This window comes from Mus musculus, chromosome 16 (genome assembly GCF_000001635.26).
Source record: "Mus musculus strain C57BL/6J chromosome 16, GRCm38.p6 C57BL/6J".
In the NCBI taxonomy this organism is placed as follows: domain Eukaryota; kingdom Metazoa; phylum Chordata; class Mammalia; order Rodentia; family Muridae; genus Mus; species Mus musculus.
In genome coordinates this window covers 89,842,413-89,858,837 of record NC_000082.6, presented here as the reverse complement: position 1 = coordinate 89,858,837, position 16,425 = coordinate 89,842,413, and the positions used below count along the sequence as shown (strand labels likewise).

The following is a 16,425-nucleotide window of genomic DNA, read 5'->3' as shown; positions in this document are numbered from 1 at the left end:
GGTTTGCCATCTTAAGTTGTGTCACTCCTTGGGATCCAGGAGGGCCCCACCCCTGCTGTGATGTTTTCAGAAGGCCCCTCCCCTTTGTCCAGCCATTGTCCCGAGCTTCCTTTGCCCTGTTGGTCAGATTTCCTTTCTTTAAGATGACACTTTTGTCTGTGCAGGTGTTTGGAGAGGGGACTGATGCTGTAAAGAGATCTTTAGAGGGAATATTTGATGACACTGTTCCAGATGGCAAGGTAAAAGTGAACACGTCTTCCCTTTGGGTCACACAAGGGCACCAGCGCGTGCACAGTGCTGCGATTTGGGGGAAACTAAATTTCAGTACACCCAGTATGAAAACCTGAAATGATCAGGTTTTTACAAACGTTATATAACAGGTTACCACAAGGTGGGGAAAACCATTTTATGTTTAAATCTTGGTGCTAATAGGAACATTTTCCCCGCTGACATAACATTTTCCATACTTATCATCTGATGTCTAAGATTGCAACTAGAATATAAGATTTGAGTTCTGAGTTAGCTGAGCAGTTCATGTCATTGCTAATTCCTTTTTATGCACAACTTTTATTCCCAAGAGGTGAGTTCTTAGTGCCCTCACTCTCTGCCCACACCTGCTATTTTGTTCCCATGAATTTCAAAGAAGTGTTCTGATAGTATGTTCTTCTTCTTTTCAAAAATGCATTTTCCTCCCAAGCCTAATACTCCGGCATGATTCAACCTTGTGCTTGAATTGAATTGGGTCTTTCAAACTGTCAGGATTAAAACCCCAGAAAGGCCTTGACTTGCCCGTAGCCACTTTTTGTAGCCTTGCTAAAAAACAAAACCAACAACAACAACAAAAAGGACACCTTCTTTTCCAGGACCCCAGTTACACTTTCCTTGGGGTTCTAGTGCCAACAGCACAATGTTGCTGTGATTTTCTGGTTCCCATCTCCAGGATCAGTGTAGCAGAATTCAGCTTTTGGTTGCCAAGCAACCAAGTAATATTAGTCAGGAGCAGCTGAACCCAGTGTTCTAGAAGGGTCTGATCCACAGAAGCCAGGGTACGGTGGAGTTCTTGGTATCAGAGGCCACAGGAAGGGCCTTTCTTAACTCAGACACATTTCCTGGATGTGTCACCCTGGGTCTGGAGGTGGCTCGCTCAGGGAATGCATTCCCATGGCACCCTGTGTGCACAATTGTTCACGATGAAATTAGATTACTGCACATATATGCAATCCAAGCATAGTTTTAAATATTTACTTTGTTGTATCTGGAGTTGGCCAGTTTTGCGTACATTATACATTTTTTAAAAAGAATTATTTATTTTATGTATATGAGTGCACCGTAGCTTCCTTCAGACACACCAGAAGAGGGCGTCAGATCCCATTACAGATGGTTGTGAGCCACCATGTGGTTGCTGGGATTTGAACTCAGGACCTCTGGAAGAGTAGTTGGTGCTCTTAACCGCTGAGCCATCTCTTCAGCCTTGTGCTATACGTTTTAAATGATGTAGCATTGTTTCTTGCACACGGGGTATGGGAATGACAAAAGTTTTGAGTTCCCTTGTACCTACCTCTGTGTTTCCCATTTTTCTAGGCTACCTGTTTAAAAACCAGCTTCCTGGCATTTAGCCTTGCCCCAAAGAACAGTTTAGATGCAAATCTAGGGTTGACCCAGTGCTACGGGGCACTTATTTAGTGTTGCACGTGGGAGCAGCTTGGGAAGATCCCAGTCGTAGGCAATGGGGTGTGTGGGAAGTGATGGCTTTGTGGTGATTCTTTTCCTGGAGTCCAGCTTCTGTGTGAAAGCAGCAGAGTTCAAAGGCAGGGCCGAGACTCTTCCTCAAAACGGGGTTTCTCTCCCAAAGCCCTTCCACTGGGTTGTTGATGTATTATTATTATTATTACTGTTGTTGTTGTTGTTGTTGCTATGAATGGAAGTCATTTTACTACCTCCCAGCATTTTTCGGAGAAGTTGGTCTCTTCTTGTAGGTAGCTACTGTGAATCTTGTTCCTGGGAGTTTGTAGACCCATACTTAGCAGCCAGTGGCCTGGATTATAACCCCTAACAGAGCCATACTTGAGCATGAAGTACATTCACATTGCAACGGTCTAATACATCTTATTTGCCGGGGCTCCTGTGGGATCGTGGGTCCAAGGACGCTTTGTGCCCTGGCTCCTCAGCTTGTGAGGTTCAGCCGGCCTGCATTTGTACACGGTCTTCCCCCACATCCACACCTCCGCTGCCCTCACCCTCAGTCAGTGTGGCTGAGAACAGTGGCGATCCTAGGGAGGACTGCTGTGAGCAGCCTCGACGCTCTTTGAACTCCATCTGGGATGTGGCCTTGTTCCTCCCAGGGTTGTCCTGGCTGCCGGGGAGGACACAGGACGCTGCTGTCTGTCAGCCCGTGGAGCCAGGGTATTATTATCTTTATGAACACAGTTCCACTGGGGGCTCATTGTTACTTTGCAGTATAAAATTTTACATGGCAGATATTCTTGCCATGATGGAATTTTCTACTCAAAATTCAAAATGCCTTTGTGGAAGAGACATTGGGCTGTGAACCAAATGGTCTTGCTCTCTGCTCACTCGTGCCATGATCACATCATGGCCCTAGACAATGTAGGGACATGCACTCTGTGCCCAGAGTCAAAGGCTGCCTGTCTTTCCTTTCATAAAGCTCCTTTCTCAATAGCTGTCTCTCCCAGGGGTCTCCTCCCTCCTGGCAGGCACCTTCTTTCTAGCCTAGGCTGTTACTCTGGGTACAGATAATCTGAGCATCTGAAATCATTAGACATGGACGGCTGCAGCTCTGATGACTTCGCTTCTTATCACAGAGGGAGAAGGAAGTGGTCTTACCCAGTGTCCACCAGCACAACCCCGACTGTGACATTTGGGTCCATGAATATTTCACTCCATCCTGGTTCTGTCTACCCAACAACCAGCCAGCCTTGACGGTTGTCCGGCCAGGGGACACTGCGAGGGACACCTTGGAGCTCATTTGCAAGGTATGTAGCTCTTCAGGTTGTTCTCCTGAGAAGAGCAGAATCGGGGAGTCAAGGGAAGACCTCTTCTCAAGTTCCCGTGGGTATAGTCTGAGGGAGGAGGTTGGGTATGCCTGGCACCTGTGGGGCACAGTCTGAGGGAGGAGGCCTCTTCTCAAGCACCTGTGGGCACAGTCTGAGGGAGGAAGCTGGACATGCCTAGCAAATTCAGGCAGCCCTGCATTCCTTCGTGACAGCATGCACCATGTGTAAGCAGTGTCTTGAGTGAGGAGGAGGGAAACTCTTCCGAATGCTTCGTCTCCAGGTCATAGGTGTATAATGACTATACCAACTCACCCTGCACACAGTATAGAGAACCTGAGACAGAGACTGAAGCTTGGTAGGACTGAGAATGCAAAACCCACCACTGTGGACACACACGCATGCTGCTGCTTGTCCTTCTGTTACCTACATGCTCGCACATGTGTGCATCCAATTATGTCATCCCATTTTGCCAACTGATGTTTGAATGGTAACCGATTCCGAAGTGAGTTTGGCACGATGGGAAATTGCTCTTTCTGTGGACGTGGAATTAGCCTGCACTTTCTAACTAGACAGTGACTGGTTTGTTCTACTTTTGCCTCACACTGTGGAAATGTCTCCATCCTTTTCAAGGCGAGCCTCTTCATATCTGGGCGCCCTTCGGTGACAGCAGGAAGCAGAAAGTCACCCTTCTTGCACACTGGTTTTTACTTTTCTGTGTGTAATGGCATCTGTGGTCTTAGTCGATCACATCACGTCTGAAAAGGAGTGTCACTTTCCTGACTTGCAGATACAGAAAGCGAGGCCCCGAAAACCTTAAATATTTGCCCCACTTCACATCACAATCGGAAAGGACAGGAAGATCAGCCAAGTGAGCATAGGAGAGACAGCCTTGTTCACACTGCCCCCAACTGGGGTGTGTGCAGTTGTGACAGTGGACACTCACAGAAACTCTCAGAGCGTTAGTCTGTAGGAAGGACAGTCCACGAGGCTCAGAGGAACCTAGAATCTATTCCTAGGGGGGTCGGCTTCCACTGTACCCTAATTTTATTCTAGAACCATTTGGATGAATAGCAATGACATTTTAAAAGCCCTGTTCATTCAGCATATGACTTGGAAATATTGAATAATTTCACTCTCTCAACAAGTGTGTTGTGATTACACTACCAGAAATTTATATATGCCTTTTTTTTTAAATCACTAATGTCCAATATAAAAATATGACTCTTCATATGACTGGGGGAGGGGGAATGAAATAATCCGGTCCACTCAAGACTTCAAAGCCTTATGTGGAGAAAATTAGATCAACCTGTTGTTTTAGGACAAAGCTGAAGTCGACCCCCACATAGGCATTAAAAGTGAATGACAGCACCCCACAGCCCTCAGTTCTTTCATGGACACGGGTTCTGGCTTTCGGACACACTGGAACCTCTGCTCATGGCTCTTCATTCTAATTACGTAATAGAGTTGGTCTTCTGAAGATTTCTGTGTTCCTGCATTTATAGCTGAGCACAGTTCTTTAGAGAATCACCAATATTCTGCAGAGCTGTGAGAGTTGTTCTTAGTTGCTGAAAGTTGAACCCTGACTTTTTTGCATAAGCCAGATCCTGAAAGCTGTCTCCAATATGCTCACTTGGCTGATGTTCCTGTCCTTTCCGATTGTGATGTGAAGTGGGGCAAATATTTAAGGTTTTCGGGGCCTCGAAAGTGACAGCCACAGAGGGTACTTGAGGAATTGAAAATTAAGCCTTGGTTTTGGAATGGCCACGTTTTTGTGGGAAATTGGTCTGTAGGAAGAACGATGAATTGGTTGGATCAGGTTTTTTTGTTTTTTTACAGCATTTTGCCTTTCTAAAAGGAACCAAAAGGTAATGCTGCCTCTGTCATGTAGAGACATCATCAAGTTACCCTGTAGCTCTCTTCCTCTAGCTTTTGGTTCCTTACTGAGTTCCTATGGGCATCCTTAAGGTGCGAATTCCTTTCTGTAACAAAAATGGATCATCCTGCCGAGTGTTCCTGAGTTATCACTTTTCCTGTCAGAACAGAAATAAGACCGCACCATATAGAACAGCTTCTGTCTCTCGAGTTTAAACATGGAAAACTTCCACGCTGTACTTTAAGAAACTGATGGTCTGGCTGGGCGGTGGAAGCGCATGTCTTTACTCCCAGTACTTGGGAGGCAGAGGCAGGTGGATTTCTGAGTTCGAGGCCAGCCTGGTCTACAAAGTGAGTTCCAGGACAGCCAGGGCTATACAGAGAAACCCTGTCTTGAAAAACCAAAATGAAAAAAAGAAAAAGAAAAAGAAACTGATGTTCTCCAGAGAAGTATCTATGTAGGATAAAATGTATAGTGTGCTCAGACCCATGTCTTCCAGACTCCTCTGTAACTGTTGGAGTAGTTCTATTCCTAAGGATGGAGAGGGAAGAGAGGGTGTGCGTGTTATAAAATAATCTAATATAATGGCGAGTCTGTCTTTTATGTCATCATTATCAAGCTCTGCATTGGTAAGGGATGCTGTTTCTAATATCTAGTAATCAATTTCTTTCTTCTGTCTCTTGCATTGCCTCATTCTCTTTCCTATCCTCTGACCCACATCATTTCACCTCAGTTTACCATCTGCCATCCATCTGATCACCAGTCAAGTTCTGTTTCAAGATGCACATTTCGTGTGATAGATGTTACTGAAATGATTGTTAAACACAGCCAGTAACCATGTTAGCCCGTGGTTCTTTTTAATATAATCAGATTATTGCAATTATACAAAATTACAAAAATGATCCATTCTTTTTTTTTTTTTTTTTTTTCCGAGACAGGGTTTCTCTGTGTTGCTCTGGCTGCCTTGGAACTCACTTTGTAGACCAGGCTGGCCTCGAACTCAGAAATCCACCTGCATCTGCCTCCCGAGTACTGGGATTAAAGGTGTGCACCACTACACCCGGCTTGATCCATTCTTTCATAGTGACTCATATTGTTCATGTGTGACCATGGTGTCACGTTACTCCATATTTCTATGTGTGAAGTAGGTATCTGTTCACTGTGTATATGTATAGGCCAAAGGACAACCTCGAATTCCATTTTCAGGGACATCGTCCACCTCCTTTGAAGTAGGATTTCCCATTGTCCTGGACCTCACATAATAATCTAGACAGGCTGGCCAGCCAGCCCCAGGGATTGTCCTGTCCTCTGTCCAGAACACAGGAGTCAGAGTGACATGCCATCACTCCTAGAAGGTTTACACAGTTCTTGAAGTGGGCCTCAGGTCTCATGCTTACAAGACACACACATTTCCCGACTCGGCTGTTCCCACAACCCAATTCTTATGTATCTTCGTGGCTCGAACTATTTATTAAAAAGAACTACATAGCTACTTAGTTCTTTAAAACAATTATAGTTAAAAAAAAAAAACCAACTAAACTTGCCCAGTTGTGATATTTATTTTATGGCACAATTTACAGCTAGCTTTCTTGACTCTAAACAGATATAATGCTAAGTGATTTGAGTAAATGTACTCTGGAAAGCAAATTTGTACTATTTAATTTTTTTTTTCCCTAATGGAATTTCTCTTGCAAAGAAATTTTCTCTCGAATGTTTTGCAAAGTCAAAACAAGCCAGATGCGCAACAGCCATCCATCAATGTTCTCCAACACTTGGATTCTTTTCGCACACACAGTGTTATGAGCGCCGTTGAAGTTCTGCCTGCTTTGATATGGAAGTTCATAACGGTTTCCCTAAGAGTCGGGAGACTGAATCGGCTCCTGCTTTGTTTCAGATCATAACTCCTAAACTTTCACCGAACTGGGAGGACCCACAGGAATACTTATCCTTCTCGCCCTGATTTTAGAATAACTATTCACCAACCGGAAGGGTCTTTAGATTTCTTATTAAACCTGTGTAAATATTTGCACATTTACTTATTTTGAGCCTGAGCTGGTCTCAGCCTTGAAACCCTCTTACCTTAATTTCTAAAGCGCCGGGTTGTAGGCATGTGCTGTAGGCATGCGCTGGTACTTGAGCGCAGGGGCAGTACACATGCGCTGGCACTCCAGCCAGTCTTCGTCATTTTCACAGTCGCTGTACATATTCATCTCTATTTTTTAAAGTTATCAAGACAATGAATAATAGAGAGAAGTTTTGGAAAATATGTGCAGTGTGAGCCATGTTCTCTGTACTGAAACCCAATTGCTGTTTGTCCTTCCCTGTGCAATTCCAAATGTCAGCAGTGTGGTGTCTGGGGCCGGTAGGATCCTCGCTCTCTTTAGTAGTGCTCGACAGCTGGCTGGGGAGAGTCCCACTGCGGTTTGTCCCAGAATCCCCTGGGTGAGGTTAGGACAGCGCTGTGACGTCCAGAAGGTGACTGTGGACGAGGTCGTCTGGCTAGGACTGACCCCGAGTGTTTATTAATGACAGCAGTAAGGTGGCCAAGCTCCTTTGTCCCTGTTAGGAAGACCATGTGAAACTCAGTCCCCCTTCCCTTGTGCTTCAGTAGGGAACAGATGGTAAAACAAAATGTTTGCTTGTAATTAAAGATTTGTGAAGCCCCCGGAGAATGAGAAGCAGGCACACAAGGGAAACTCTTCTTACTGGTCATATCACTCCCTCCCTTAAAGGCTTCCATGTTGTGCTATCCGCTGCATGCTGCCAGGGAACTCATTTCCACTTTCTGGAAATGTGCTGTTGGGGTAAACCATGACTGTCCTCTGTGCATGTAGTTATTTAAAAACATAAGGCACCACTCCCCTGTCTCCCAGTCTCTGTCTCCCAGTCTCCACACACCAGTTCTCCAAACCCAAGCTCACCCCAGACAGAGGTCCTTGGTGATGAGACCGGTCGGAGTCTGTTCTCCTGCTGCATCACGGAGTGCCCGCCTGGCACCCTGTTCACACTGTGAGCTGTGTCTCACTGAACGTTGAGGGGATAATGACTGGAGCACCATTTTGGGCTATGTATTTATACATACTGGCAGTATAAAGGAAGAGTTCTTACCTGCTACACTAAATTTTACTTATTAAAAGATAGTTCTCACCACAGGACATTTTTTTTTATCGCTTACTTCATATAAAATTGAAATTTTATTTTAAAAAGTTGAGAAATTTCAAATGTATGTAGAAGTGAGATCCATGTAATACATCCTCGTGTGCCCATTGCATAGGATATATAATTACCATGTTTCATTGGTTTGTTTATTCTGTCTCCAAGTGTGAATGACTTTGGAAGCAAATTCCAAACAGTTTATCTCTTCCTTGCTAGTGTTTTAAGGTGCAGTTTCAAACGATAACGACACTTCAAAATTAAACCTACCCGTTTAAATCCTCTCTTGTGCTGTAATTCCTTGTTGTCTTCTAACATTTGAAAAGCGTGTTTGTTTTCTCCCATGTGTCTTCTTGGCTGTGGATTGAAAAATATTTATAAAACCATATTAATCATGGTTCTTCTTTAGTCAGATTAACTCCAGGATGGTATCTTAGTGTAGATCCACGGAGCTGTCTTAGAGGAACGGTGAGGCCCCGAGAGCTCTAATTCCCAAGCCATTTGCTGTGCATCCCAGGCTGGAGGTGCACTCTCACAGCCCCGAGGGAGTCCCATTCTGGGATACATAAGCAAGGCTGGAACCCTGGCCTCTTCTTGCTTGTGTGATGGCCGGCTTGCAGTGAGCCCCTAACACTTGTCCTGGGGCCCAGCAGCCGTTTTCTCTCTCATTGTAACCCCCCCCACCCCGTTTCTCTGTTTCTCTGTTCCTCCGTTCCTCCGTGTGTCCGTTCCACCTCACCATGTGAGTGTATGCCATGACGTGCAAGAGCTTCTTTAAGAGATACAGTTGAAAACTCAAACCAAACACACGGGTCTGTGGCTCAGTTTTCTGCACTGAGTTGCATGATCCGTATGACATTTTATTAATGAGTTCCAGGTCCGATTTGTAGTCTAACCTTTTTTTTTTTTTAAGTATAGAAACCTGCCACCCAACCCCCATCCCCATTGCCTTAGGGAACAAGATAACAAGTCTCCCGATCTCTCGAGGACGGAATCCCTCCTGTTCACTACTAAACAGACATTTTCCTCCCTTCCTGTCCTAGACACATCAACTGGATCATTCCGCCCATTACCTGCGCCTGAAATTCCTAATGGAGAACAGAGTGCAGTTCTACATCCCGCAGCCCGAGGAGGACATTTACGAGCTGGTAATGTTTACGACCACTGTCCTCGAACACCCCGTCTGAGATAATTTTCAAATCGTGCATGTACTTGTGGTAATTGTAGCTGGTGGGATGGAATGAGCTTCATTCAGAGCCACAGAGCTGGCAGAAATAACCTTGCTTATCACAGAAATCCCGGAGTGGAAAGTCGCCTTTGCTTGTCCAAAAAGCAGGGCTGCGCTGCCACCAAAGACGTTGAAACCCACAGATGATGCTCAGATAAGAGTTGAGTCATCAGGACAGACTCTTGCTGAACACCTTTCTTTTTAATCGGTGACTCTAAAATCAGTTGGCGGTTGCCACAGTGAAAGCGCTCCAATTTTGTGCAACTTCTACCATCTTATCAGAACTGACGGGGTAAATCTTGTGGGTGTAACACCCCCCTCCCCCACCTCCCCGACCATCCATCTAATGCATCACCCAGCTTGCTGAAACTGCATTCACACAGATTCTTGGAGACATCTGTGGATGTCTGAGTCTCCTTAGAGATAGAGAACGCAGTTTCTGATCTGGGCCTGAGATTATTATCAGTTCTTCTGCATACAAATCATAGGGGGCTGGCGAGCATAAGACACCAATACCGAAAGTTCTGGGATTTTACAAAGGGCAGAAAGATGGTTTCTCAGTAGGTGTTAGCGGTTGTCACCTTGGTAACCACTGGCAGGTTCCTTTTCTTAGCAGAGCAGTGCATCTTTCAGTTCTAATAAACAGTGGTTTGGGGACCAAGGGCCTCTCTTGGGGAATGTTCTGGCTTCTCGGTTCTTAGTCATCTTTCTGGGGGACACAGAGCTGCTTGTCGTGGAGCTGGGGATAGAAACAGGGGAGTGACTCCCCACAGAAAGCAGAACTGGAAGTACAGCTCAGAGGTTCCTTTTGGAAAGAGGAACCACAGTGCAGAATGTCATAGGGAGTGGCATTTTAAATCAACTTCTTGAGCTATACTTCTTCTATTAGGAAACTCTCGACAACCGTAAGCGCATAACAGATACAAGTGGTTGTTTCCACTGGAAGAGTTATGATTTGGAGTGTTTCTGCCAGCCGAAAAGGTCACCCCAGATCTCTAAAGTATTATATTTTTTTTTTGAGGAAATATGGATTTTTCTCTTGTGGCAGTCTGATCATGTTATATGTTGGAAGAGGATGAAAGTGGGCCTGGTGGGGGGATGGTTCTGTGACTAAGAAAAGGACGGCTCCTGCAGAGGAACCAGCTTAAGGTTCTCAGTGCCCACATGGCGGCTCACCACCATCCACAATTGTAATTCTGGGCTATCTGATGCCCTCTTCTGGCCTCTGTAGTCACTGCACACACATGGTGCATAAATGTGCCTGCAGGCAAAACACTCATATACATAAATATTGCAAAGGGAAAAGGACATAAATGACCTCTCGACTCTTTAAGCCACTGTTGACTGTGTTGATGGAGATGGAGCTGGTCTCATTAACAGCCAGGAGCCAAGGTGTTCCTTCTGAGAATTAAATAGCCAGTTGTTTGTGTTCTGTGAACATACTCAAGGAGTCCTTTCCATGCCAAAGAAGAAAAGCCTTAGCTCAGCACTACAGTCCTCATCTGTAGCCCTAGCTGCTCAGGGGGCTGAGGCAGAAGAGTTGCATGACCTCTAGGAGTTCAAGGTTAGCTTGGAGAACAACACAGCAAGATGTTTCTTGGAAGAAAAAAAAAAATCCCATGCGTAGTGTGGTAAACATCTAAAATTCCTACACTGGGAGACTTAGGCAAGAGGATTGAGAGATAAAGCTTGGGGCTAGCCTGGGCTACAGTTTCATCTCATCTCGGTGAATAACTTGGAGTTTCATGATCAAAAAAGTCAGAGAGGTCAGGCTGATTACGCTGCAAGAAGATAGTTTAGTTTATGCCTTATAATTTGTGAATTTTACAAACAGTAAATTGCAGGGCTCATAGGCAACAAGCTTCTATTTCTTGTATATAACAGGCATGTGTGCTAATCAGGTCCTGTATATACCAGGAATGTATACTACTCGGGTCCTATACATGTCAGGCATGTGTGCTAATCTGGTCCTGTAGATACCAGGCACGTGTGCTAATCAGGCCATGGCTTTAAAATGTTTATTAGTCATATACTATTGTTATGAACAAACTTTTTTTAGATTTATTTATTTTACTATCTTATGTGTATGAATAAGACTGGAGTCACAGACAGTTGGGAGCCGCCCTGTGTGTGCTGGGAATTGAACTGGGTCCTCTTCAAAAGTATCGAGTGATCTTAACCATTGAGCCAACCCTCCAACCCTCCCCTAGTCACATATCATATTTAAGCTATGGATACGGTGTGGCTTTATCCAGTGATGACGATGGAGTGCTGGTGAGCCCAGCTCAGCCTGTTCAGGTCTATAATTGTTATTATGTATGTGCTATAGTTAAGGGGAACAACCCGTAGGTACAAAGGGACCACTGTGCTTTCTCTCACCCTTTGCAGTGGTCTCTGGCCCAGAGATCCCCAGGGAAGCAGTGACCAGGGTCGTGCTTACGTCAGCACCTCCATCTTACCAGGCTCTCTAAGCTTCTTGCGTTCTGGGCGGCTTTCGTGCCTGACGAAGCTTCTTGACCCCTTCCCAGAGTAATGCTTACAGTCACGTGAGACAGGACATACAGACAGACCTTCCCATGGCTTAGTCATAGCAAGATGCTTAGCAAAACTCAATTTTAAATGATAGGTAACATGTTATGAGCTCACGAAATTATAAAACTTAACAGTGGATGTAGTAGCTACTGCTGCTCAGAAATAGTGGCAAGTATAACTAATATCCAGAGGTATTAATAGCAACTGGGATTTGCTACTGAGATGGCTTTAGTACTCATGAGGAAGCCACGGGCACTCGTAGTGTTGTGGTCCGGGTTGCCTACGTGCACCCACGGTCAGAGAAGATGCTGGGCCGTCTTCCGTAAATGTTCTGGGTATCTTTTGCTTTCTGTTCTGAGTTCACAGGCCCCTAGAATCATCTCAGGGGTCCCTGTTCTGCAGCCCTGCTTTAGAGCATTCCTCGGGGTGTGGGGTCATGCTAAGGCAGGGCCTGTCTGGGCACAGAGTGCTTTCTGAGAGCATATTTGTTTTCTTGCTCGTTTCTGAGCAAGCAGCAGGCTACACGATATTAATAAGCCCTGCTACCTCCCTGCATGCTGGGGCACTGCTCTGCAGGAACCTGCAGGTGTCTCCAGCCATGCCCTCATATATGACTCCCACCCCAACCCCAGATACTTAATTCTGTCCCATCGATAGCAGAAAGTGAGTCCTGGACTTGGAAGATCTTGGAGAGTAATGAGTATTCATTTGTGTGAGTGAGAAGGGAGTTCTCTGAATATCTACCAATAGTCATTGTCTGCCTGCTTTGCTGATTATATTAATGTAAATGATACCCATTTGGCTATTTCTTCCTGACTAGATAGTTGTTGGAAACAGTCCATGGAATGGCCACAGACCTGGGGTTTAGTCTGTAGAGACAATAGCTTTCCAGATTTCACACTAAATGAGATCTTATTAAAGTGACAGGGGAATAAAATGTGCAGCCAAAATTGATTAATTTATTTATTCATTCATCTCGCAAATATTTACTTAGCGTTTCTGTGCCAAGAATAATCTCTGATCCTCACAGGGTATGTGCCAGAGGTGGGGGGGGGGGGGTCCTGTTTCTGGAGGAGCCTCTATTCAGGTTCGCAGAAATACATGTAAAAACCTGTCACTGGCAGCAGGTTTTCAGGCTTGGAGAAGCAAGAAGTTAGGGAGAGAGGCACGGTGCTGGCATGCTGAGGTGTGAGGTGAGTCTGGGGGTGAGGAGAACAAGATGTGAGTCTCACGTGTTTTACAGAAAAGTGTTTCAAGAAGGTGTGACATGGGTCTGGGGAGAAAGGTCAGTTGGTAACATTCCTGCCACAGAAGCCTGAGCTCTAGACTCCGGTACCCCTGTAAACGGTGGTACAGAGCCAGGCACCTCTAATCCCAGTGCAGGAGGCAGAGACAGCGGGAGCCTCAGACCTGGCTGGCTGGCCAGCCTGGCTGAATTGGCGAACTCTAGGCTCAGTAAGCGACGCCATTGATAAAATTTGAAAGAGAGAGAGAGAGAGAGAGTGTGTGTGTGTCTCAGTTCTTAACTTCTCACGCAATACAAAATGAAGACAATCTGCCTATCATTTGTGTTGTATTAGGTAGGTATCAAGTGCAATCTAAAGACAATTCAAAGCCTGTGTGACATAGCTTTTATGCAAATACCACACTGTTTCCCATAAGAGAGTTGAGCACCCATGGGTTTGGAGATTCTGGGGTCCTGGAGATCCTGAAACCAGTCCTGTGAGTTACCTAGTAATGGCAACAGCTGGCCTCTATTGTAACAGGCTCCTTGAGGTTGGTGTATGCCAAGCGCACTCTAGGACACGGGACGACTCCCTGCTGGCTAGGGTACTGTGGCTAAGAGGCCTTTGTGGCTTAGGCTGGCATGGTCAGGGGAGACGGGGAGACAGGACTAACAGCATGTGGTTAGAGCAGTGTTAAAAACTTATGATGTTTCCCCTCTGGGGCCTGGGGGAGGTGCTTCAATAGTACTTTAAACGTGGAACTTCAATATGTGTGCCACTTGCCTGTGCATAAGGTGGCCAGCTTTCAAATTCCCTAGCCCAGATCCTGTGGTTTCAGAAAACACATTTTAAGACACAGAAGTTTCCTGTATTTTTTTACTTTTTTTTTTTTTCCTTAACCTGGCCTGAGTCTCAGTCAGCACAAGAGTGAGCGTGTGGCCCCGAGGCTGGCTTATGTGACACCGAGACAGTGGACACAGTGGAGAGCAGAAATTCTGAGCAAAGTATCCCACTGGCTCTCTGCAGAGATGGTCAGAACTAACGGGTCTATGCTGTCACCTAGTGGGAAGGACTGGCTGCTACACATATTTAAAAATAAATGAGCAGGGCTCAACCCCAGCAGAGATGAACACTGTGGTATTGAGTGAGCATGGTGCTTGTCCTGCCATGTCTTGTCAGCTTTCTTTAAATAATTCCGTATTTGTAATTGTAGTGGCTATATTTTCTGATCTTTAAATCACTGAAGTCCTCTAATTGGAGAATTTAATTTTGTGAACTGAAGTGTCTAAATAAAATCATATTGAATTATGCCCCCGGACACCCAGGCTGTACGGCCAGTGTTCCTAGCTCTAACCCCTATCACATTGTGTCATAGTATACCATTAAAAAAAAAAGACCCGTGCTTTCTTCTTGACTGTATAAAATGACATCCTGAAGAGATGGGGCAGGGGTAGACGTCACCGAGGTCCGCTTCAGTGACTCAGGATGCAGTACCTATCAAATTCTATGGCTTGAGATTTATTTTCATTTCCAGATCAGTAAGAGTTTGCATTTGTCTTCAAATTTGGATTTCAGCTATAGGTTTTTTACCTAAGAAGGCTCATCCTCCTAACCTCAGGCCTCTTTGGGTTTCACACTGGGCTGGGAGTCACCATGGTGGGACACAGAGAGAGCCATATCTCTGGGGCTTGCAAGACTGCATTTAGACCCTGCCCAGCCCACCCTGGCTTTACAAACATGTTAGAATACTTTCTCACCAGCCTTAGCGCCCTGTTTGTGAAATGGACGTTGTAATTGTCCCAGGATGGAATGATAAGGCACACAGTTGAAATTCATGTCTTGTGAGTTAGCTCCAGATATATGGAACTGCACTGTCAGTTGATTTAAACATTTTCTGATGCGCGAGCTATATAATACTTTAATCTTGCATTTATACAGAAACACATTCTAGACTATGTTGGGTTTATAGATGGTTGGTTGATTTGTGTACTTACTTTTCTTTATGATTTTGTATAGTTGAGTGGCTAACCGAGAATCTCATCACACAGACAGTCTGTATCTACCAGTTGATCCTGCTGTGGATTTCCTCCTGTGGAAGTGCTGTGTGAACAGGCAGAGATGTCTAGTACTGTGCAGGCCTTCACTCAGCATATTTATAACCTCCTTTTGATTTTGACGAGTCCCCTGCCCCAGCACTAGAGGGTTTAATGATGGGGGCATTGTGTTTCAGGTCTGTGATGAATTTAGGGTGCTCTATAGAGTGATGTGCATGTGGAGAGAGCGTGGTTAGAAGCAGCCTGGTTTTCTAAGCTTAGCTGAGCGTGGTGCTGAGAACTGAAGGTTTTTCACTCAATAAAAACACTGATGTAGCATGAATTTTTGTTCAAGTATCAATTATGAAAAAGCAAATTTACAAAATGCTGATCTGTCGTATTTGCGATGGGCCCCTCACTCGCCCCCCTCTCTCTGATTTGCAGCTTTACAAAGAAATTGAAATCTGTCCAAAAGTCACCCAGAATATCCACATTGAGAAGTCAGACGCGGCCGCTGATAATTACGGTAGGTTTTTATTTGTCTTTGGTCTTGGGTGTTTGTGTTTCCAGTTAAAGCATTTCATCTGTAAACAGAACTGAGCATATTTACAATTCAATAAGAAGCCCTTGGGGCCTGTTTTAAACACACATCTGGCTCCTGTGCCATGAAGTGCAGCTGAGCTATGAGAGACGCTCAACCCGGGCATGGGGGGCATGGGGGGCATGGGGGGCATGGGGAGGAAAGCCTCTGGCCTTCAGTCTCTTAACTTGAATCAGTGGGATTCTGCTGTCCTAAGGGGCAGACAGAGGGGCCACAGAGATTACTCAGTGGTTAGAGCACTTGCTGCTCTTAGAGGAACCAAATCGGATGCGAGCACCTTGAGGGGCTTACGGCTGCTTTGAACACCAGCTTCAGGCTATCCAGCACCTTCTTCTGGCTTCTGTGGTATCTGCAGTTCTGAGTCTCTCTCTCTCTCTCTCTCTCTCTCTCTCTCTCTCTCTTCTGTGGTGTCTGCACTTCTGAGTCTCTCTCTCTCGATCTCTCTCTCTCTCTCTTTCTCTCTCTCTCTTTCTCTCTCTCTTTCTCTCTCTCTTTCTCTCTCTCTCTCTTCTGTGATGTCTGCACTTCTGAGTCTCTCTCTCTCTCTCTCTCTCTCTCTCTCTCTCTCTCTCTCACACACACACACACACACAGAGTGGGGGAATGGTTGGGAGTGAATAGAGAGATAGATAAATTTTTTTAGAAGAAAGACATAGTGGGGATGGATTATTTTATTTTCTGTTGTGCCTGACGATGAAGGAAATATCCATTTCCTTATGTTGCCCTCTCTACCTTTCTCCACAAGGAAAGTTAAAAGGACTTGCT

General features: G+C 45.3%; 1 protein-coding gene across 10 annotated transcripts in view; it reads left to right on the top strand.

The window, feature by feature from the left end:
- Window positions 1-16,425, top strand: part of Tiam1 (T cell lymphoma invasion and metastasis 1) — a 358,490-nt gene that overhangs the window by 286,763 nt on the left and 55,302 nt on the right. For all 10 annotated transcript variants that reach the window (XM_011246112.3, XM_006522978.4, XM_017316936.2 and 7 more), the window contains 4 exons: window positions 165-239; window positions 2,823-2,993; window positions 9,084-9,188; window positions 15,504-15,585. In XM_011246112.3, coding sequence (XP_011244414.1) covers window positions 165-239; window positions 2,823-2,993; window positions 9,084-9,188; window positions 15,504-15,585 — 433 coding nt within the window. The remainder of the gene's footprint in view (window positions 1-164; window positions 240-2,822; window positions 2,994-9,083; window positions 9,189-15,503; window positions 15,586-16,425) is intronic.